Source organism: Apodemus sylvaticus, chromosome 3 (assembly GCF_947179515.1).
Source record: "Apodemus sylvaticus chromosome 3, mApoSyl1.1, whole genome shotgun sequence".
In the NCBI taxonomy this organism is placed as follows: Eukaryota; Metazoa; Chordata; class Mammalia; order Rodentia; family Muridae; genus Apodemus; species Apodemus sylvaticus.
In genome coordinates, this window is record NC_067474.1 from 13,978,718 (window position 1) to 14,002,807 (window position 24,090).

General features: G+C 38.5%; 1 protein-coding gene across 3 annotated transcripts in view; it reads right to left on the reverse strand.

The window, feature by feature from the left end:
- Positions 1 to 16,972: 16,972 nt before the first annotated feature.
- Pcmtd1 (protein-L-isoaspartate (D-aspartate) O-methyltransferase domain containing 1) overlaps positions 16,973 to 24,090 on the reverse strand; it is a 63,926-nt gene continuing 56,808 nt past the window's right edge. For all 3 annotated transcript variants that reach the window (XM_052175988.1, XM_052175986.1, XM_052175987.1), the window contains 3 exons: positions 23,887 to 24,058; positions 21,416 to 21,539; positions 16,973 to 17,630 (listed from right to left, as the gene is read on the reverse strand). In XM_052175988.1, the coding sequence (XP_052031948.1) occupies positions 17,263 to 17,630; positions 21,416 to 21,539; positions 23,887 to 23,940 (546 nt within the window). In that variant the 5' untranslated portion in view covers positions 23,941 to 24,058 and the 3' untranslated portion in view covers positions 16,973 to 17,262. The remainder of the gene's footprint in view (positions 17,631 to 21,415; positions 21,540 to 23,886; positions 24,059 to 24,090) is intronic.

The following is a 24,090-nucleotide window of genomic DNA, read 5'->3' on the forward strand; positions in this document are numbered from 1 at the left end:
TTTTTTGGATTTGTTTTTTTCGAGACAGGGTTTCTCTGTGTAGCCCTGGCTGTCCTGGAACTCACTCTGTAGACCCGGCTGGCCTCCAACTCAGAAATCTGCCTGCCTCTACCTCCCAAAGTGCTGGGATTACAGGCATGCGCTACCACCGCCCAGCCATGCTGTTTCTGTTATATTTCTTTTTGTACATTTTGAGATCATTTGGAGATGGCGATACCTCTAGAAGTATTTATTATTCATGATCATTTTAGCTATCCTGTTTTAGGTTTGCTTGTTTTCTTTTTGTATGTGTGTGTGCCTGTGATTCCACACAATGCTGAAAATTCTTTCAATTTCTGTGAAGAATTGTTAGAATTTTGATGGACATCACATTGAATCCATAGATTGCTTTTGATGGCATGGCCATTTTTGTTATATTAGTCCTACCAACACATGATCATGGGGGATCTTTTCATTTTCTAATATCTTTTTCAATTTCTTTCTTCAGTGTTCTAAAGCATTTAGCATACAAGTATTTCACTTTTTTGAGGCTATTGTGAAAGTCTTCCCTGATTTCTTCCTCTATCTCTTTTGCCATTTATTAATAGGATGGCTACTGGGTTTTGTGTATTAATTTTATATCCTGCTGCTTTGCTTAAAGTGTTTATCAGCCGTAGTTTCCTGGTGGATTGTGGGGGGTTGTTTATTTATACTATCATATCATCTACTAATAAAGACTCTTAACTTCTGCCTTTCCAACTTGTATACCCTTGATCTGCTTCAGTTGTCTTATTGCTCTAGCTAAGACTTCAAGTCCTATATTGAATATGGAGAGAGTGGACAACTCTTGCGTGTAATAATTCAAATCAAATCACGCTATCAGCAGTTACTCTCTGGCCAGGGCTGACTCTCTGCACCCATGGCTATTCCTACGCCCAACTTCCCAAGGTTAACTACAAGCAGCTTAACCGATGTTTTCCCAGTCATCCATCTCCTGCAGCTAGTCTTGCTCTAGAGCTAGACTTGCTCTAAAGCCTGAGCCCTGTATAAAGAAAATTCCAGAGTCTTATAATTTATCAGTCCGACTTATAACAGTAAATTCTCAAATCATGAAACACCACTCAAAGAACTCAAAACTCAATTGATATTGATGGAAGGTGCCCACCTAGACTGGACAAATTGCCCTACATTACTCTATTGCTCTTCTTTGATATTCATAGCTACCTGTGACTATTTCAATCCACGTGGATTGAATCCTCTTCCTCCATCTTTCTCTCATCTGTCTCCCCTCTCTTTTTCATTGCCCAATCACAGACTCTAGTCTCATATTTCACCTGCCTTCACCTACATATTGACAACAATCCACAGACAACCATATCATCTTCTTGATTTTAGAAAAACATTTTAATTTCTTTCCATTTTGGTGAATGTTGGCTATGAGTTTGCCATAAATGACCTTTTAATACATTGAGGGGTATTCCTTGTATCCCTCATCTCTCTCTAAGACTTTTATCATATAGGGATGTTGGATTTTGTCAAAGGCCTTTTAGGCCTCTTATGAGATGATCCTGCGGTTTGGTATTTCATTCAGTTTCTATGGTAGATCACGTCTATCAATTTAAATATTTTGAAACATCCCTACATCTCTGGGACGAAGCCTGCTGGATCATGATGGATGTTTTATTGTTTTTTGTTTGTTTGTTTGTTTGTTTTGTTTTTTGTTTTTTTTTTTTGCAACTATGTTTGTAAGGGATTTCAGTCTGTAATTTTGTCTTTGGTGTGTCTTATGGTGATTTAGTGTCCTCTCTGTATGTGTCCTCATAAGAAGTGGCTAAAATATTCTATTTGTTTATATTTTGTGAAGTAACTTGAGATGCTAACTCCTCTTTGAAAGTCTGGTATAATTCTACACTAAAGCCTTCTGTCCCCAGGCTTTTATAGGTTGGTAGACTTTAATGACTGCTTTTATTTTTCTGAGGGTTTTAAGTGTGTTTACATTGCTTATCTGATCTTGATTTAATTTTGGTAAGTGGTACCTATTGAGAAAATCATCCATTTCTTTTAGATTTTTACAATTTGGTGAAGTATAATTTTGTAATTATGTTCCTATGTTTATCTGGAATATGCCCCTTTTTATTTCTAGTTTTGTTCATTTGGATCTTTCTCTCTACCTCTTAGGCAACGTAGTTAAGGATTGCCATTCTTACTGATTTTTTTTCAAAGAATCAATCTTTGTTTCACGGAAAAAAATGCTTTTTGTTCCCATTTTATGGATTTCAGCTCTAGATTTGTTTATTTGTTGATGTCTACTCCTTTTAGTGTTATTTATTTTTGTTCTAGAGCATTCAGGTATGCTGTTTTGTTACTAGAATGATATCTCATCAATTTCTTTATGTAGGCACTTAGTGCAATGAACTTGCCTTTATAGTATCCCATAAGTATTAGACATGCTATGTTTTCATTTTCATTCAATTCTAAAAAGCTTTATTATTTCTATCCCAACTTCTGTCTTGGCCCACTTTTGATTCAGCAGTAAGTTGTTCAGTTTCCTTGAGTTTGAAAGCTTCCTGATGTTGCTATTGTTGATTCCCAGCCTTAAATAGTAGTGGTCAGATTGGATAGAGGATTGTATTTTAATTTTCTTGTATCTGTAAAAATTTCTTTGTGTCCAAGTATATGGTCAGTTTTTGAGATACTTTCATGACCTGCAGCAAAAGAGATTTTTTTTTCTGTGTTCAAGTGATACATTCTATAACTGTTAGATTTATTTCAGTTATGGTTTCATTTATGTCCAGCACTTGTTTTTTTTTTTCCTGTATGACTTATCTATTGTTGAGAGTGAACTATTGACATCACCAGCTAATACTGTCTGAAGATTAATATGTAATTTCAGTTGTTGTAGTGTTTATTGTATGAACTGTAATATTCTTGTGTTTGGTGCACAAGTGTTACGAATTGCAGTATCTTTCGGTAGTCAATACTTTGATCAGTATACAGTGTCAGTGTTTTTGTCTTCAGATTTTAAAATCTATTTTGTCAAGATTATAAAGCGGCTACACCAGCTTCTTCCTACGTTTCATTTGTTTGGAATCCTTTTTCTCTGAGGTAATGTCTTTTTCTTTTTAAATATATATATATTTTATGTGAGTACAATCTCTCTTTAGACACACTGGAAGAGGGTATGGGATGGTTATGAGCTACCATATGGTTGCTGGGAATTGAACTCAGGACCTCTGGAAGAAAAAGTCAGTGCTCTTACGCACTGAGCCATCTCTCCAGCCCTCGGGTAGTATCTATTCATGATTTGAAGATTTGTTTCTTGGATGTAGAAGGATGGATACTGTTTTCATATCCAGTCTGTTAGTCTGTGATTTATTGGGGAACTGAGACCACTGATGTTGAGTGGTACCAAAAAGTAGTGTCTGGTGATTCCTGTTATTTTGTTATGATGGTGTGGGGTTTTTTCTTCCTTCTACTTTTTTATGTAAAATTATCTAGTTATTATTTTTTCTTGGGTGTTATTAACCTCATGTATGTCTTAGTTAGGGTTTTACTGCAGTGAACACCATGATGAAGACAATTCTTATAAGGACAGCATTTAATTGGAGCTGGCTTACAGGTTCCAGGTTCAGTCCGTTATCCTCAAGGCAGAAAGCATAGCAGCATCCAGGCAGGCATGGTGCAGGCAGAGCTGAGACTTCTACATCTTCATCTGTACTTACTTCCAGGAAGCTAGGACAAAGCCCATGCCCACAGTGACACACCTACTCCAATAAGGTCACACCCTCTAGTAGTGCCACTCCCTGGGCTAAGCATATACAAACCATCACTGTTGAATTTTTCTACTAGTGCCTATAGTTATATGTAAATACACTGTAGCTGTGTTTAGACACCCCAGAATAGGGTGTCAGTCCTCATGGAACCACCATATGGTTGCTGGGATTTGAACTCAGGACCTTCAGAAGAGCAGTCAGTGCTCTTAACCTCTGAGCCATCTCTCCAGCCCCCCTCCCCCTTTTTTTAGATTATTTTTTCTTTGGCAAACGTATCCATTCCTTCTTTCTTGTTTTCAACATCTGTGAGTCTCTCTTCCAACACTTGTATTACATTGCTGAAGTTTGCCTCTGTAGTTCCTGTTTAGGTTCCTAAATTTTTCATTTCCAGCTTTCCCTAAGTTGTGTTTTTTGTTTTTTGTAAATCTATTTTTTACTTTCGTGCCTTGAACTGTTCTATTCATTTTCTATTCAGTTTCACATATTTTATTAATGGATTTCATTTCTTCATTTAGGTCCTGGAACATATTCATAATATTTATTTTGAAATTCTTGTTGCATTTCTCGACCTTCTATAGTCCAGTGGCTAGGTTCTGGTGGATGCATATTGTCTTAGTTGTAATTGGAAGACAGGAGGAAAAATGAATAGCGCCCATTTGATCCTCAGGCCAGGAAATTTCAAGGCCAATTAAATACAGGAAACAAAATCATGTAAGCAATTCTGTTGCTTTTCTACAACAGAATGCCCTTGAGCTTCCTTCTCAGTTCATTTTGAAAGTATCTTATCAATAAGACTAACTCACAAAAGGGACCATGTGGGGCAAGTGGAACTGTGTTACCAGGCAAAAACTAGGAAGGCTGAGCAGAGTCAGAAACCTTGGTTCTCATATCTGAAAATGGAAGGCGTCTACTCCCAACCCAGTTCCTGCACTCCCCAGTTCCTATCCTGGAGCATGTGGTCATGACACCCCACATGAGGATTCTGAGAGCTAATCATATAGCACAGTTTTCAATGCTAATAAGGTATCTAGATGGGCCCTGAGGGTTTAGCCAAAAAGCTTTCCTTCTGGGACATTATTTCCTACAAAAGGAATTTAATCTCTGATCCACCCTGAGTAAATTGTAGGCACCCATTTTCCATGAACAATGAATAAATATACTGTTTGGACAAACCAGGACTCTCCCTCTCATCAGAGCTGCATCACTTAAGTCTCCAACAGAAGGCCACTCTGCCCTCAAGACAAGGACACTCACCCCTAATTTAACCAGGAGTTCCCCCTCCCCCTCCACTTTTTCCTGACTCCATGAGGTTCCCAGCAATGAATGGACACCCAGAAGTGTGGGAACCCTTTCCTCAGCCTCAGCCTGTACCATTTCTCCCTCAGGCTGCAGCCTCTATCTTATGCCCCTTTGGCAGTAAGGATGGAATGCAGCCTAGTGCCCTTCCATTTCATCTGCCTAAGAGAAGTTCACACACCCTGGAGAACCACAGAACCCTAAATCCCTTGTAGCATGTTGATAAAAACAAACTAAGAGCAGTTCTTTAGAGGGCAGAACTAGTGCTAGGACTCAAGTATGACTCAGGTGTCCAGAGTATGTTTCAGCTATCCTCCAGATAGCTGAAATCTCTCCTGGAAGATCTGATCCCCATGCTTCATCTCTCTCCCCCAGGTCTATAAGCATTTGCTTTGCCACTCTTGTCACTCAATGGATGCAGGAAATGATCTCTGAGTCATGTTTTTCATTCCAAGTTCTCTCCCACTAAGGCTAGATGTGGAGTACATGTGCAGTCCCATTCTTTTCTGTCACTGTGTCAGGTCAGAGGTGGTGGAGCACTGATGGCCACGTCCTGGGATGTAAATGGGAAGTTCAACTTCCTATCTCTTCTGAGTACCCTTTAAATTGAGAAGGAATGGTATTAAAGAAACCAGGCAGCAGAATTGAGTCCACGGGCCGCTTTTCAATGTGTACAGCACATTTTCACTATTTGGGTGTATAATTCCAATTCTTTGTGAAATAGATTTTCAAATGCAAACATTGTGCAAAGTTGCTGAGGCTTGAAATCTTCAGTGTCTCCAAAAGATGGGGCCAAGACAACTGGGTATCTGCATATAGAGGAATGATAGTAGATCCTCACCTTTCACCCTGTACAAAACTCAACTCTAATGAATCAAGAACATCAGCATAAGAACTGAAACTCTGAAAAGGCCAGAGGAAAAAGTAAGACATTCAACACTCAGGAACCAAATAATAGATGGAACCTCAGGTACAAGATACGAACATGGTAACAGAGTGAAGAAACAACCCAAAGAAGAAAAGGAAAACTCCATGTGACAGATCATTAATATCCATAATGTATAAAGAATTCAAAAATAGCAAGAAAATAATTTAAATGGGCTATGGAACCTAACAGAGTTCTCAAAAGAAGAAAACATATCTAAATTCATTTAAAGTGTTCAAGATCCCCAGACATCAATCAGGGAAATGTAGACCAAAACTACTTTAAAATTCTATCTCACTCATGCCAGAATGGCTATCATCAATAAAATGAATGACAACAAATGCTAATTAAGACATAGGTTAAAAGAGAATACTTAATCGCCGTGGGAGCAGTTATAACATAGTTGCTGTGCAAATCAGTTGTATTTATATCCAACATTCTCAGGAGAGAATTCATTTCTGCCACTGTAAATCTAATCAAAATCCCAAAGCTGGAGATATCATAGACCCAGGTGACAAACTACTGTCTAAGAGGACATGTAAAACTTCCTTCTAAATTGATATGTAATAGTCTCAGCCTTGGTCAAAGAATCTTTCATTTACAGTAGAAAGTGCTCAGAATACAAGACTGTTGACTTCTCAAAGATAAATGGGTCATTTATACCATTCCCCTCCCAGGGCCCAAGAAACATGAAAGTGGGTTAAAAAATAATGTAAAAACTGGAGTGTTGTGGAGTGTGAAGTATTGTGGTTGCTTGAATGAAAATAGATCCCATATTTGAATACTTGGTCCCTAGTTGGTAGAACTATTAGGGAAGATTTAGTTGTGGCCTTGTTGTAAGAGTTGTCACTGGGCCTTCTGGTTTCCCCCTACACCCAGAGCTGATGCTATGTCACAGGGCTGCATACCCAAATATCACCTGGAGTTCAGACAAGCTTGAGAGTGCAGGTAAAACCACCACCACTGCTCAGAGGAACCCACCCAGAATCCTAAGGACACAGGAATCAAGGAGCAGCCTGGGAAAGGTGCCTTCCACTTTCCTCTGCACCTGGAGCTGATCCTATGCCACAGCTCTACATACAAATACCACCAGAAGAGAACCATCCTCCCAGGAGTGCCGACACACCTGAGAGCACAAGTAAAACCACCACTTCTCTTCAAATTCCTTGCCCAAGAGGGACTCTCCTGGAGACATCAGGACACAGGAACCAAGGAACAGCTGGGGACAGGATTCTTCTGGTTTCTGTCTGTATCGCAGGCGTGACCTTGTGCCACAGCTCTCCTTATCTAAATACCTCCATGAGAGAACTGGTCTCCCAGGAATATTGACACGGAGGCTTGCAGAAGGGACAAGCCACAGTCAGAGACAGCAAGACAAGCTAACACCAGAGAAAACCAGACGGTGAAAGGAAAAGGCAAGAACCTAAGCAACAGAAACCAAGACTACTTGACATCATCAGAACCCAGTAAGCCCTGGTTACCCCAACACACTAGAAAAGCAAGACTCTGATTTAAAATCACATCTCAAGATGATGATAGAGGACTTTAAGAAGGACATAAATAACTTCCAAGAAAACACAGGTAAACTGATAGAAGCCCTTAAAGAGGAAACATAAAAATCCCTTAAAGAATTACAGGAAAACACAATCAAACAGGTGAAGGAAATAAATAAACCCATCCAGGATCTTAAAAAGGAACTAGAAACAATAAAGAAATCACAAAGGGACCCTGGAAATAGAAAACCTATAAAGAAATCAAAAGTCATACATGCGAGCATCACCAACAAAATACAAGAGATAGAAGAGAGAATCTCAGGTACAGAAGAGATCATAGAAAGCATTGACCAAATCAAAGAAAATGCAAAATGCAAAAAGCTCCTAACCCAAAACATCCAGGAAATACAGGACACAAAGGAGAAAACCAAATCTAAGGATAATAAGTATGGAAGAGAGTAAAAATTCCCAACTTAAAGGACCAGTAAATATCATCAAAAAAATTGTAGAAGAAAAATTTCCTAATCTAAAGCAAAAGATGCACAAAAAAATACAAGAAGCCTACAGAACTCCAAGTAGACTGGACCAGAAAAGAAATTCCTCCCGTCACATAATAGTCAAAACACCAAATGCACAAAACAAAGACAGAATATTAAAAGCAGTAAGGGAAAAAAGTCAAGTAGCAAATAAAGGCAGACCTATCAGAATTTTATCAGGCTTCTCATCAGAAACTATGGAAGCTAGAAGATCCTGGGCAGATCTCAAACAGAACAACGTCAGCCCAACTACTATACCTAGCACAACTCTCAATTACCATAGATGAAGAAACAAAGATTATTTCATAACAAAACAAATTTACACAATATCTTTCCACAAATTGAGCCCGACAAAGGATAATAAACAAAACATGCCAACAAAAGGAGGGAAATTACACCCTAGAAAAAAGTAAGAAAGTAAACTTCTTTCAAAAAAGACAAAAGATTGCCACACAAACATAAAAAAATAACAGGAAGTAACAATCACTATTCCTTAATATCTCTTAACATCAATGGACTGAATTCCTCAATAAAAAGACATAGATTAACATTCTATATATGTAAAAAGGACCCAGCATTTTGTGCATACAGGAAATGTACCTCCATTTCAAAGACAAACAGTACCTCAGAGTAAAGGGCAGGAAAACAATTTTCAAAACAAATGATCTCCAAAAACAAGCTAGAGCAGCCATTCTAATATCAGATAAAATCGACTTTCAACCAAAGGTCATCAAAAAAAACAAGGAAGGACACTTCAGACACATCAAAGGAAAAATCTACTAAGAACTCCTCTCAATTCTGAACATCTATGCTTCAAATGCAAGGGCACCCATATTTATAAAAGAAACTTTACTAAAGCTCAAAGCACAGATTGCACCTCAAACAATAACAGTGGGAGACATCAACACTCCATTCGCATAAATGGACAGATCATGGAAACACAAACTAAATAGAGACACAGTAAAACTAATAGAACTTGTTGGACCAAAAGATTTAACAGACATCTATAGAACATTTCATCCTAAATCAAAAGAATATACCTTCTTCTCAGAACCTCATGGTACCTTCTCCAAAACTGACCATATCATTGGTCACTTTGCATCCTACCAGATCACCATGAATTAAGGTTCATATTCAAAGATTTATTTGTTTTAGTTATATGAGTATGCTGTAGCTGTGTTCAGACACACAAGAAGAGGACACCAGATCCCATTAGAGATGGTTGTGAGCCACCATGTGGTTGCTGGGAATTGAACTCAGGACCCCGGAAGAATAGTCAGTGCTCTTAATCACTGAGCCATCTCTCCAGCTCCCAAGGCTGGTCTACAATATAACAAAAATATGAGAAAGCCCACATACATGTGGAATGTGAACAACACTCTACTCAATGAAACTTGGACAATGAAGAAATGACGAAAGAAATTAAAGACTTTTTAGAATTTAATGAAAATGAAGGTACAACATACCCAAACTTATGGGACACAATGAAAGCAGTGGTAAAAGGAAAACTCATAGCTCTGAGTGCCTCCAAAAAGAAACTGGAGAGAGCATACACTAGCAGCTTGACAGCACACCTGAAAGCTCTTGAACAAAAATAAGCAAATACATCCAAGAGGAATAGACAGCAGAAAATAATGACTCAGAGCTGAAATCAACCAAGTAGAAACAAAACTAATTATACAAAGAATCAACAAAACCAGGATCTTGTTCTTTGAGAAAATCAACAAGATAGATGGTTAGTCTTGGCCAGACTAACCAGAGGGCACAGAGACAGTATCTGTTTTCCTTTTAAAAAATCAGAAAGGAAAAGGGAGATATAACAATACAAATTGAGGAAATAAAAAAAAATCATCAGATCCTACTACAAAAGCCTATACTCAACACAACTGGAAAATCTGGATGAAATGGACAATTTTCTAGACAGATACTAGGTACCAAAGTTAAATCAGTATGAGATAAGCCATCTAAACAGTCCCATAACCCCTAAAGAAATAGAAGCAGTCATTAAAAGTCTCCCAACAAAATAATCCCAGGAACAGATGGGTTTACTGCAGAATTCTAACAGACCTTCAAAGAAGACCTAATACCAATACTCTTCAAATTATTCCACAAAATAGAAACAGAAGAAACACTACCCAATTAGTTCTGTGAAGCCTCAGTTATGAAGATACCAAAACCTCACAAAGACCCAACAAAGAAAACTTCAGACCAATTTCCTTTATGAATATCAAAATACTCAATAAAATTCCTGCAAACTGAATCCAAGAACATCAAAACGATCATTCACCAGGATCAAGCAGTTTTCATCCAAGGGATGCAGGCATGGTTCAATATAAAGAAATCCATCAATGTAATCCACTACATACACAAACTCAAAGAATCACAAAATCATTTCAATAGATGTTGAAAAAGCTTTTGAACTGGGCCTTGGTGGTGCACGCCTTTGATCCCAGCACTTGGGAGGCAGAGGCAGGTGGATTTCTGAGTTCAAGGCCAGCCTGGTATACAGAGTGAGTTCCAGGATAGCCAGGGCTATACAGAGAAACCTTGTCTCAAAAAAAAAAAAAAAAAAAAAAAAAAAAAAGAAAGAAAGAAAGAAAGAAAGAAAGAAAGAAAGAAAGAAAGAAAGAAAGAAAGAAAGAAAGAAAGAAAGGAAAAGAAAAAAGAAAGGAAAAAGCATTGAGCATTGATAAAATTCAACATCCCTTCATGTTAAAAGTCCAGGAATTCAAGACCCATACCAAACATAATAAAAGCAATATACAGCAAACCAGTAGCCAACATCAAACTAAATGAAGAGAAACTTGGAGCAATCCTACTAAAATCAGGAACTAGACAAGGCTGCCCTCTCTCCCTATCTATTCAATATAGTACTTCAAGTTCTAGTAAAAGCAATTAGAGAATAAAGGGAGGTAAAAGGGATACAAAGTGGAAAGGAAGAAGTCAAAATATCACTGTGTGCAGATAATATGATAGTGTACTTAAGTGGTCCAAAAAACTCTACCAGAGAACTGCTACAGCTGATAAACAACTTCAGCAAAGTGGCCGGACATAAAATTAACTCAAATCAGTAGTCTCCTAAACTCAAAGGATAAACCGACTGAGAAAGAAATTAGGGAAATGAACATTAGGCATAGCACTATCTGAGGACCCAGCTACACAACTTCTGGGCATATACCCAGAAGATGCTCCAACATGTAATAAGGACACATGCTCCACTATGTTCACAGCAGCCTTATTTATAATAGCCAGGAGCTGGAAAGAATCCAGATGTCCTTCAACAGAGGAATGGATACAGAAAATGTGGTACATTTACACAATGGAGTACTACTCAGCTATTAAAAACAATGAATTCATGAAATTCTTAGGCAAATGGATGGAACTAGAAAGTGTCATCCTGAGTGAGGTAACCCAGTCACAAAAGAACACACATAGTATGCACTCACTGATAAGTGGATATTAGCCCAGAAGCTCGGAATACCTAAGATATAATTCATGGACAACATGAAGCTCAAGAAGAAGGAAGGTGTAGCTTTGATCCTAATTCGAAAGTGGATAAAAATACCCGTGACTCCCAGCCAACCAATAGGCTGAGCATAGGGTCTCCAATGGAGCAGCTAGAGAAAGGATCCAAGGGGCTGAGGAGGTTCGCAGCCCTGCAGGAGAACAATAATATGTATCAACCAGTACCCCCAGTGCTCCCAGGGACTAAACACCAACCAAAGAGTACATATGGAGGGACCTATGGCTATAGCTACATATGTAGCAGAAGATGACCATTTTCAGACATCACTGAGAGGCCATTTGTCCTGTCAAGGCTTACTTTCCCAGAATAGGGGAATGCAAGTCAGGAAATTGGTGGGCGGGGAGTTAGTAAGCAGGGGGGAGGAGTATGGAATAGGGGGTTTTCAGAGGGGTAAGGAGAAAAGGAGATACCATTTGAAATGTATAATAAAGCAAATAACCAATAAAAAAATAAAAATTTGATAATTTGTCTAGGAAAAAACACAATTTCATGAAATTCTCAGACAAATGGATGGAACTTGAGAATATCATCCTGAGTGAGGTAATTCAGTCACATAGGAATAAATATGGTATGTACTCACTGATATGTGGGTATTAGTCCAATAGTTCGGAATACCCAAGATTCAATTAACACACCATATGAAGCCTAAGAAGAAGGAAGACCAAATTGTGAATACGTCAGTGCTTTTTAGAAGGGTGAATAAAATATTCATAGGAGGAAATACGGTGACAAACCGTGGAGCAGAGACTGAAGGAAAGGCCATCCAGGGACTGCCCAACCCGAGGATCCATCCCATATACAGCCACCATACCCGGATGTTATTGTGGATTCTGCTTGCTGATGGCAGCCTGATATGGCTTTCTCCTGAGAGGCTCTACAAAAGCCCGACAAACACATAGGCTGATGTTTGCAGGCAACCATTAGACTGAGCTTGGGAGTCATTGATGAAAGTGTTGGAGAAGGGACTGAAGGAGCTGAGGGGGTTTGCAGCCCCATGCAGAGAGCAATAGTATCCACAGATCAAACCCCTAGAGCTCCCGGGGGCTGGACCACCAACCAAACACACATGCGGTAACCCATGGTGCTGGCCACATATGTAGCAGAGGATGACCTTGATGGACATCAGTGGGAGGAGAGGCCCTGGGGCCTGAGGACATTCAATGCACCATTGTAAGGGAATGCCAGGATGGGAGGACGGGCGAGGGAGCACCCTCATATGGGCAGGGGGATGGGGCATGGGATAGGGGGATTCCGAATGGGAGACATGGACAGGGGAAAACGTTAAAATAAAGAAAATAAAATATCCAAAAAAAAAAAAAGTTGCTGTTGTGGGTCGGAGCTGAGGTTTCAATAGTCCACATTCTTCCCAGTTAGCTCGCTGCCTCATGGTTGTGGATCACATGTAAGCTCTCAGCTACTCCTCAAATGTCATCATGTGTACCTGCTGCCATGCTCCTACCATGAAGGTCAATGACTCACTTTATGAAAATGTGAAGCTTCAATAAACTCTTCTCAAAGTTGCCTTGGTCATGGTATTTTGCCACAGTAATTGAAAAGTAATTAAGACAAATGCTATGAAATGAAAATAGGACAGATGTTATATGAAATGCTACCAAATGCTGTCAATGACATTCAGAAAATCATTAGGTCTAACCTAAAACCCATATTTCACTAAACGGAAAAATCTACAAGAAATGGATGCGCTCCTGAGACGCATGTGACCTACCAAAAATTAAAGATGGGATAAATATAAATAACTCAGATCTATAGCAGGCAGTCAAATTCAAGTAGAAGTAGCAATTTAAAGCATCACAACTAAAAAAGTTCAGGCCCTGGTGGATCCACTGATGAATTTCACCAGGCCCTCAAAGAAAAATTAATACACCAAATACTTTTCAAATTACCCCATAAAATAGAAGAGGGAATATTTGTAAGCCTTTTAAATGTTCATAGGCACAACATAGGCACAACAAAAGAGGCCAATTTCCCTTATTGACCCAAAAATTCTTAATATTTATAAAACAAATTAAAGAACACCTCAAAAAAATAATTCACCACAACCAAGTTGGCTTTATTGCAGATATAGGGATGGTGAATATATGTATATTAGAAATTACATAAATGGGCTCAAAGACAGAATAACATGATCATCTTTATAAATGCAAAAAAAAAAATGGCTTTGGAGGAAATTTAGCATCCCTTTATGTTAAAAGTCCTGAAGAAATTCAGAATAAAAGGATCATATCTCCACACAATAAAAGCTATATATGGCAAGCCTACAGGCACATTTTTATGGGAGAACTCAGCATTTCCACTAATATAAACTCAAGAAGGGTATCTACTCAACTCAACTCAATATAGCATTGACAAGGCTTAGCTACAGCAAAAAGAGTACTGAATTAGAGATATAAATAGCAATGTAAAAAGTCAAAGTTTAAGTATATTTTTGCAAAAAAAAAAAAAAGCCTTGCCGCCTTTCTTGGCCCCATAAGTCTCCTTGGAAGAGTTTAAAAGAAAGGCATCAATAGCACCCTATCCCCAAATGGGAGCAATTACTGTTGAGGACAAGGCCAAAACTAAAGAAGCAATCATCTTTGATTTCTTTGAGCCCACTTCCAGGACCGTACTTTACCCGGGCCTGCCTCATGCTCCTTACCTGAAGTCCTTCCTCTCCGTGCAAAGCTCCTGTCAATACGTTAAAGGCAGAGAGGTGTGGGTCACTAGGTCACTAGGTCACTGCTTGTTCTTGTCTCTTATGCAGCCACACTGAAGAAATCCAATCTGTTCTCATAAATGCTGGGACCAACCTCACCGTTGAAGAGAGGCAGGACTTCTGCTGCTCAAAATGTTGCTAAATATCTATATGTACTCTGATTATTGATCTCAAAAATAAGGGAAAAATAAAAGAGGCAGGCCACTGAATAATGCTGTGTAATGATGTGATCTGTTTATTTAAAATGGTTTTCCTCCCAAGTTGCCCAATGATTTAGCAAGTTTTCTTTTACTTTCATCTCAAACAATCAACACACATTCTGTATTTTCACCATGTATGCTATTTTAATATTATATTAACACCAGAGTCCAATATGTTGACCAGTGAGTAGGACATATTTAAATTAGACCCTTGGCAGCTATGGTGTCACTCCCAGATCCTAGGGATTTCAGTGATGGTGGATGTTCCTTCAGGCCCTGTCTCCAGTCTGCTGCAAGACTTAAATACCACACACCTCCACTCAAGCCCTCTTTGTTGTCTTCAAAAGATAAACTTAAATGTATTTTTGTCTATATGAAATCCACGAGTCTAGTCCTTATAATTATTATACTTTCTTCTGTTCTCTGAAGAACAAAACCTGCTCTTACTCTGTGGCCCAGATGGGCTTCAAGTCACTCTGAAACCACAGATGCCTCAGGTTTGTAGCAATCTCCTGCCTCGGCCTCTCGGGTGCTGATCACAGGCGGCAGCCAACACATATGGCTTTCTTTCACTTACATTTTTGTTTATTGTCTCATTTCTTAGGATTTTTTCTTTTTGTTCTTCATTTTCTTCCATTTATTTTTATTTCATCTGTATTCGCTACTTCTTTACTCATAAAGCATAACTTTCCACACTCAAATACAAGCCCAAACCCAAATATTCTTAATCTAATGCAACTGAATTAATAGATAAGATAGTTTTCCTTAAATTTTCATCTATCCCTACCTTTAAAAGTCAACCATAAAGTCACACCTGAAAAGTAAATGAGTTTAAATGAACAAAATATACATTTCAAAGACAACAAATGCAATGATCAAGACAATCTACTGTACAATTTGTCAAAGTCAACAGAAGACAGCATGAAAATAATCTATATTTATCAGTAAAAACAATCCTAAATAATAAGATCACCAAGCAATATGTATTTTCAGATATCTGTACATCAAGCTCTTAGGAAAAAAAATAAAGAGAAATGGGTGACAGAATGGAAAATAAATGAAAACTCTTCCCAGATAAGACTATGTGGATATCAGGAATTCAAGATTAAACTTCTTAAACAAGTTTTTAAACAAAAGAGTATGTTAGCCTAGGGACATATCTCATTTGTAGAGTGCTTGCCTGGCATGCATGAGGCCCTGGTTCTGGGTTTAATCCCCAGTACCACCTCAGGGAGAGGGAGGTTATTTTTTTCCTTTCTTGGACAGAAACAGGGTAGAGCATTTCTTAGTAAAAGTTTACTAACTGTGTTAAGAAAAATTAGACAGGCCCATTCCACAAGAATCAAATGAACTCTTTCCATAACACTGTCATTCACATTATTAAAACATTATCAATTATTTGGGTCAATTTCATCTTTAAACTGTTTTAACTGATCACCTACACAGAATTATTAGACCTGAGTTATAAACTATTTAAATCATGATTGTATTTCCTTATGCGAATCTGAGCGGCTGCTCTGACAGTGATGTGGTGGGAATAAGTGTGACACTTGAAATCTCCCCTCTTTGTGATGGTAAGCAGTAAGTAGGTCACATATCACAGCTTCTTAACACGGAATAACCGTGCAGGCCCCACTAGGAGGACAGAACTAGTAACAGCATGCACTGCCTGTTGTATCACTGACACCCTACTTAAGAATGGAGTATTAAGCAAAAAAGTGAAAATCACTATCATTTTACCAAAGAAACAAAATACAGAATGAAGGCCAATGAGTGTCATATGGGTCCCAGAGATACCACTCTGAGTCTGAAGCAAATTTCAACACAAAGGCATCTACATCCAACTTCCATGACTATTTTAGAAAGATTCAGAGCAGATGAGGCCAGTGTGGCCTACCTTGTCAAAGATAAATATCCACTTAATGAAAAGTTCCACTCCTAAAATGCCTCAACTGACCATATCATTCCTCCGCTGCTGGACGTCCCTAAGAAGTGGTGGTCACTTAACATGACTTACTCATTGTCTGCGTTTAGAGGCAAATAGGACAATGAATGCCATTTCAAATCTAATACTTTATATAGTTTATAGAAAAGCAATCCTAAATATACTACCGCTTAAAATTCTACAGTTAACATAACCCCATTATCTTTAAATACTGAGAACACAAAGGGCCCATTCAAACTCGTTGTCAAGGAGCCACTTCCGACTTTAACATTCAGTAGCTGTGCTCTTAAAATCTCTATGAGAGAAGCAGAAATTTTCCCCATGCCTTTTGGCAATAGATTCAAAGGCTTAAGTTTCAGGTCTGTAAAACTTCATGATGTCCGTGGTTCTTAAAGCTAAATTATTCAGTATCATGAATTAGTATTGCACTCATATGTTGCCCGGAATATGTCTAGAAAAAAAGTAAGGTAAGTAGGTCTACAAGCATTTGCTTTCCTTATTAGTAAGCAAGCTTGAATAACGGAAATGCAAACTGCAATTTAAATAAGCCTATATATGTGCAATAATGTATCAACCTCTTATCACCAATACTACAAATCCACAAAGAACCAGAAAGAGTACTGCATACAAAGTTCTTAGTATTGATCCATCCCACTTTGAAATCAAAACAGTAATTCTTCAAGATTTAAGAAAAATAGATTTTAGGAAAGAGACTCTTTTAAATCACTGAATACATCATTTCTGTCATTAAGAGAAATAACTTATGCTTTTTTTCTACAATAATTCATTCTAATGAAGTAATTCTCTAGCTCCTAATTAACACTACATTTACAAGAGTAAGGGAGTTTATCAGTAGGCATTCTTCCTCGTTTTAAGTTATTTGTCTCGAAAATATGTCAAGTAAGCCTTTAAAGACTCCGGCAGTGGCAGCTTCATTATCTTCTCCCTCAGCAGGTTCTGAGGTGGCTCCTCGCGCTTCATGGCTTCGCTGGGATCCTTCTCCTCTTCTTCTTTGCTGTCTTCTTCCATTTTCTCATCCTCTTCACTGTCTAGAGGCTGAGGGATAAGCTGATTACCTACAAATACGTAAGTATTAATTCTCTGTTTAACTCTCTTTCTTTTCCTCTTGGGTGGAGCCCTCTGTGGAATCCCCTTGGCCTGCATTTCATCATTTATGAAGTTTCTAAGGGTACGCCGAATGTAAATACGAGCCAAGTCTTGGAGATTCCTGACAGCACACGGGGCTACAAACAAACACAAAAATGAAACCATTATACACTGTACATTTCTGCACAAACTTTAGAAAACATCCAACTATAAAAAACTGCTTTGAGAATGCTCAATACAGAATGACTTAATGCACACTGAGCAGGGCGTGCAGTATAGCAAAAGGAAGTAAAGATCCGTGTTGCCATCTATATGTATGTATGGTCTCTAGAATACATAACTATTTAGAAACAGAATAAAGACAAAATGCTAAGTTCATGAGAGATTTTACTCTGCTTATCATTTAATACTGTTTTTTTGCTTAAGTTATTTGGAGATTGGGGGGGGTAGGGGTTGCAATGTTGATCACAACCATTTGGAACTCCAGTTCCAAATGATCTAATGCCTACTTCTGGCCTCTGAGGGACCAGGTATGCACATGCTGTATATGTATACACAGGCAAAATAGTCATACAAATTAAAAATTAATATAATCCCTCTTCTTAAGAAAATGAATAAATTATATGGAAACAAATACTTAACAGAAAAATTCAATAAAACATTTCAATAGCTGCCTGAATTCTGAAGTTGCTGGGGCTGCTCACGTATGGGCATGTGTGTGTGGCTAGAGCGTGGGCTGCTCACGTATGGGCATGTGTGTGTGGCTAGAGCGTGAGACAAGGGGGGGGGGGAGTAACCAAGCACACATTTGTTCACAGCAAAGTATCATCAACTATGAGTTGTGAACAAACACAGGTCCCCAGTACAAGAGGCGTTGTTTTAAGACACTGATGTTCACTTACATCAAATACATTACAAAATGGAGGGAGGATCCTAAACTCAAATGCATAAAGCACCAACTGTGCCTTTGATCCAAATTGTTTCCCCAAATTACCTAACAAATCATTTGTTAAACAACAGGCCTGGCACATAAGGACTCATTTAGATGTGTGACTGGACAGTCCCTGATCCAGGGAGCTCACATATATGGAAGACATAGGTTTTTAAAAAGGTAGAGAAGGGATGAAGAGGAAAAATAGAAAGAGAAAAACCAAGGACTATGAAAAGAACAGAACAGTAGCTACGCCACAGGAAGTTCTTGGCTACAGATAAGGTGACTCTCCACTAGCTGGTGGGAACCCTCCTGGGGAGACTGCGGGGCAGAGGTCAAAGGCGCTGAATCACCTGGCAGCCAGGAAAATGATCAGAGAGCTCAGCAGAGAACAGAAACGCCCTAAGAGAAGAACAGCCTGCATGTGCTAAGACCTGAACACTGTGAGGATGGTGATGCCTGCGATAGCAGGTCAAACCCTTAGGTGATCACATGGGATAAGGCCACACTGACAGGAAGGGTTAGAACAGAAGCTAAGACAACACAGAAACAACAACAAATTAAAACATCCCTTGTCTAGCATGAACTTCTGGGTAGCCGCTGATATCAAATACAAATGCAACAAATGCAGGGGGTGGGAACAGGATAAAAAGAAAATTTACATGTTGACTTGTATTGTTGAATCCGAGATTATGTCCCTAACCAAGGTTATTTCAGGAACAGTATCAGCAGTACCAGAGATGGGGGGTTGCTGGGACTTCCTCTAGTCTCTACATGGGTGCACATGCATAGGTACAAGCATCCCCACACATGTGCATGTGATCATACACAAAAAATAAGCAGTTTTAAAAAGTCTATGGCTTTACCGACAAAGCTACAGAGTGTCAACCATCTCAAAAAAATTAAACAATTTTAACAACAAACAAAAAAGGAAAAGATCGAGAAAAGTCACTTCTTTAGATTGAACTATTCAAAAACATTCTGGTGTTTTGAAAAACAAACAAACAAACCCAAACTTCAAATATAAATATTTTTAAAAGATTGATTCCACAGAAACCAATGTGATAAAATTTTATAATTTATTATTATAGTCTGCCCTGAACTTAAATATACCTACCCTTCTTTTTTGAAATTTTAAATCATATTTCTACAGTTTTACAAGCCCATAAACCACATGCCACATAAAACCAATGAAAGAAATATGACTTTAAGTCAAATAAAAATTGTGATAAATAACAAGAAAAACTATATCTTTATTTTAATAAGCTACTAAATATGAGCAGTTTTATTGTAAACACATCCATTTAGCACAGGATTTATAAGGGTATTATTCTTACGAGATTTGGAATCAGTGTTATAGTCTATTCTAATGTTTTACAAACAAATAGATACTGTGACTTATTTTAACAGAAAGAAAACTTATTCTTTATTCTTCCATGGAATTTTAGCAAATAACAATTTTCAAAATCTTTTCATTGTGGAATTATTATACAAAGATGGGGAGAATGAACTCCCAGATGTCTCAATTTGCTTTCGAAGACCGTTGTTTATATATGCAGAATGAGTTAATATAAAAAATGTATCCTGGCTCTGAGATTACCAACTATCTTGATGCCAATCCCATTTCATCAACTCTCCCGCTCATCCATCACGACTTCAATTATTTCTATTGAAAATGCATTTCAAGAGGACTATGGATTCTTTTAGTTTGGCCCTATACATTGCAAATGATCCTAATTCACTGTGTTCCTCCTTCCTTTTTTTTCTTTCGCTGTATGTATGATGATGATGGGTGTTTGCATGTGTATGTACACATACCACAGCACATGCTCGGAAGCCAGAGGATAGCTAGCTTTCAGGAGTTGATTTTCTCCTTCTACTGTGGGTACCTGGGATCGAATGCAGGTCATTAGGGGAAGGGAAGAAAGGGGAAGGGAAGGGAAGAAAGGGGAGGGGAGGGGAGGGGAGGGGAGGGAAGGGAAGGAAAAAAGGAAAGGGAAAAAGGAAAGGAAAAAGGAAAAAAGAAAGGAAAGAAAAGAAAAAAAAAGAAAAAGAAAAAGAAAAAGAAAAAGAAAAAGAAAAGAAAAGAAAAAAAAAGAAAAGCAGGAAACAAATGACACTGCCACAACCACTTGGCCCAACAGGTTCCCTGACAGCATTCTCGTCGTTATTCAGATAATGGAGCAGCAGACAGGTCTTCCTTCCAACTACCCTTAGACTGGATGCTCTTCTATGATGAGGGGGAACCAAACTGAAGTCATTTTGAGAGAAACTTCCATTTTGAATAGGTATCAAATAAAGCCTAAGTTGCCAAACCTCCCAAGGTAACTGATATCCTGTTTGGTAGAGAGACCCATGTATGTGGGTATGTGGGTATCTGACATCCTGGAAGGCAGGTTGAGGCATGAGTGCTGGGTAAGTTGCCGTGCCACTGTTGAATAAACCAACCAATGAGAACAGGGTAAGTGTACCACATAGGGAAATGTCCCTAGGAAAGTTTCCTTTCCCTGAATTCTGATTGGTAGAAAAATGCAACTGTAACTTGACACAGATGTTTGTGGTTTTGAGGCTTAAAAGCTCTGTAACATTCTGGCTGAGGGTCTGCGGTGGGGGTCACAGTTCAGCTCACAAGTCTGTTCTTCTACATCCCTGATTGATCAGTAGGAGCTTGATTACAATAAAATGTTGTTTTCTGTACTGATTTGTGTCTGAGCCGTGCTGGATCTAAGTATGCTCTATAATACCAGTTACTTCCTACCACATTACAAACTAGTAAGTTCACAGTTGGTATGATCCGTTTCTTCTAAGTTTCCTGGAAGGAAAATACAGTGCCCCATACAACATAAAGGCTTGACTTTTTTTTTTCTAAACTAAGAATAATCAACCTATTCATTTATTGCATTACTGCCATGTTCAATTTATTATAATCATATGCATGATCTACTAGATGCCATCAGTGACAACTCATTCTGAGCTCAAAGATCTACTTACGGAGTCCCACAGAGTCTGGTGTGCCGTTATCATTCTTACTAGGCTGTACTAGTGGTGCAAAGGAAACCGCAAGGATATTTTTACTTTCCCAAGTGTTTTGTCCAGTCCGCATAATCTGTGTCAACTATTTGGAGTGGAAACAAGAAAGAAGCAAGTCAATGACTTTAATGTCAAACTTTAACAAGAATAATTGCCAACCAGAAACTAACATTTAAATGCAACCAAGATATTTCTACTTAATTATGTATTATAGCATAAGAAATCTACCACCTACTCCACAGGAAATGCAGGTCTGCTACTTTAAGTCTGAGCTTACAGAACCCAGGGGAGAACCTACTACTATTATCTGACTCAATAGACATAGTAATATACTGTTTATCTTGAGTAATGCTCTCAATCCTTATTGGAGACTCAATTTGTCAAACACCAGAGAGTAAGCATCTGTGGAATACTCGGCCATAAATAGGACATCTACATCACACCTTCCCAATGCTCGGGGAACATCCCAAAAACAGAGGACAGAAAAACTTGAAGAGTCAAAGATCACACAGTACTGCTACACAACAGTGTTTTCTCGACACGACAAGACCATAGCACCCATGGGCTCATAGCAGTTGATGATCAAAATTTCAGCATTTGCACGAAGGCCTCACAAGGTCCCACTCACAGCTGAGGTATCTATTGATGGCTGCTAGAAAAATGAAAATCAGTTTCCTTTAGGGATGGAGTCCTTGTTAGGCTGACCATTCTCCAGTGAATGGTGCTATACACACATGTATAAGAGCAACAATAATTAAGACTCCTGAGTCTAAAAAGAAAAAGACAAAGAGTCTAAAAAGAAAAGACATGAGGTTGGGAGGGAGACATTGGGAAGAGAATCTATGTTGGAGTGGGGGTAGTTGAAGACAGAATAAGATCAAAATATATCGTTTGTATGTATGAAATTCACAATGAATAAATTTATGTGTATGTATATGTATGTGTATACACACACACACACACTCTCACACACACACACACTGAAAATGAACTTTCAAAAAGAATGTATACACATGTGGTCTGGTAAGGACCTCTTTGAGTGAGTGTGCACACATGTGGAAACCAAACATAGAAGCTAGAGTTACAGATGTCTACCAGACAACCAGCTTGTTACCTATGAGTGCACAAAAAGCATTCTTAACAAGGGAGCCATGTGTCTCTAGTTCCAAGATCAATGTTTTAATACAAAAGGAAGGAATATGGCCAGACTAAGTCTCTATGTTACACCCAGCTTACATAAGCTTCTACAAGTACCACTACAGATATGGACACAATACTGCCTGCCTAAATAAATGTTTGAAAGAAATAGGTTGAGTCATTTGGTCAGAGTACTGTTAAGAGGACTATACTAGTGAACTCACTTTATGCTCTTCTATAACAGGGATAAGAGATTCTAATTCTACCCTTAATTTCACAGCACAAATAGAACCAGAGAGATGGTTCCCTGATGAGGATGCTTGCCGCCAAACACATCACCTGGGTTTCATCCCTGAGACTCACATGCAGAAGGAGAAAACACCTCTTACAAGCTGTCCTTTGAATTCCAAATGTGTCTGTGGCATGTCCACATACACCCACACATACATGATAAATGTAGTTTAATGCTTTAAATAATCACAAAAAGAAGTTTAATAATTCAGCAATTAATTTAAGACACCAATTCCCTGCACTGCAGGCTAACTTGAGTTATATAACAAGATGCTGACTCAAGAAAAACATATCTTCAAACACATCATTAAAGGAAACTACCAAGTCAGTAATTTTAGGTATAAACTTCAGAAATGCCCAGGTAAATCAAGTAAAATACATGTAACTGCGTAGATGTGTGTTAAATACAGTGTACACTTGCTCTCATCTCCACACCTACACACTGAGCCAGGCGTGCCCATTTTTGCTGTGTACATATGTGTTGCCAGAAAGAATTCATAGCCTTACCTGAGAGGCAAGCCTTCTACAACTCAAACACAACCCTGGTCCTTCTAGAAACGTTTCTAATAATTGTTAGCATTCTTACCTACTGAGCCATCTTTCCAGCCCCTCAATAAAGTTAGTTTTTATTTTGTTTTGTTTTTTAACTCACTTGTTTTATTTATGAAGCTAAGCGCTTGAAGCTGGTCACACACCAGACATAACATGTTACAGGTAGAGGGTATGCATTCTACTGCATACTTTCCAAATGAGGAACTTGACTGACTGGGTGAGGCTAACTACTCACATGAGACTATTCTAGTCTCCCACCATACTTCCTCTCTACACCTGTTTTGCTTAAAATATTTAAGGACCTCTTTCAAGCTTCTTTCTGTGCACATACATAAACAGATCTATAAAGACTTGTTTCTTCTTTTAAACTTATAATCTACCTTTCCCTATCACAGAGTCCCAGTTCCCAATGTTAACAACTGTTCTGTGACAAATGCAGAACAGTAAGGTACCTGATCCTCTATGGGCATGACCAATATGCCTCCAACTTTGAGTAAGATCTTCATGTAGTTTTCGTGGTCCTTCTGGACTCCAGCGCCACAGTAAATCCGATCATACTGATGACTGTCAGAAGCTATCTGAAGGCAATTACCCACCACAAATGCGGGTTCACAGAATTCAAATCTGTGGGGGAAAACAAAAATTTTAATTTGTTT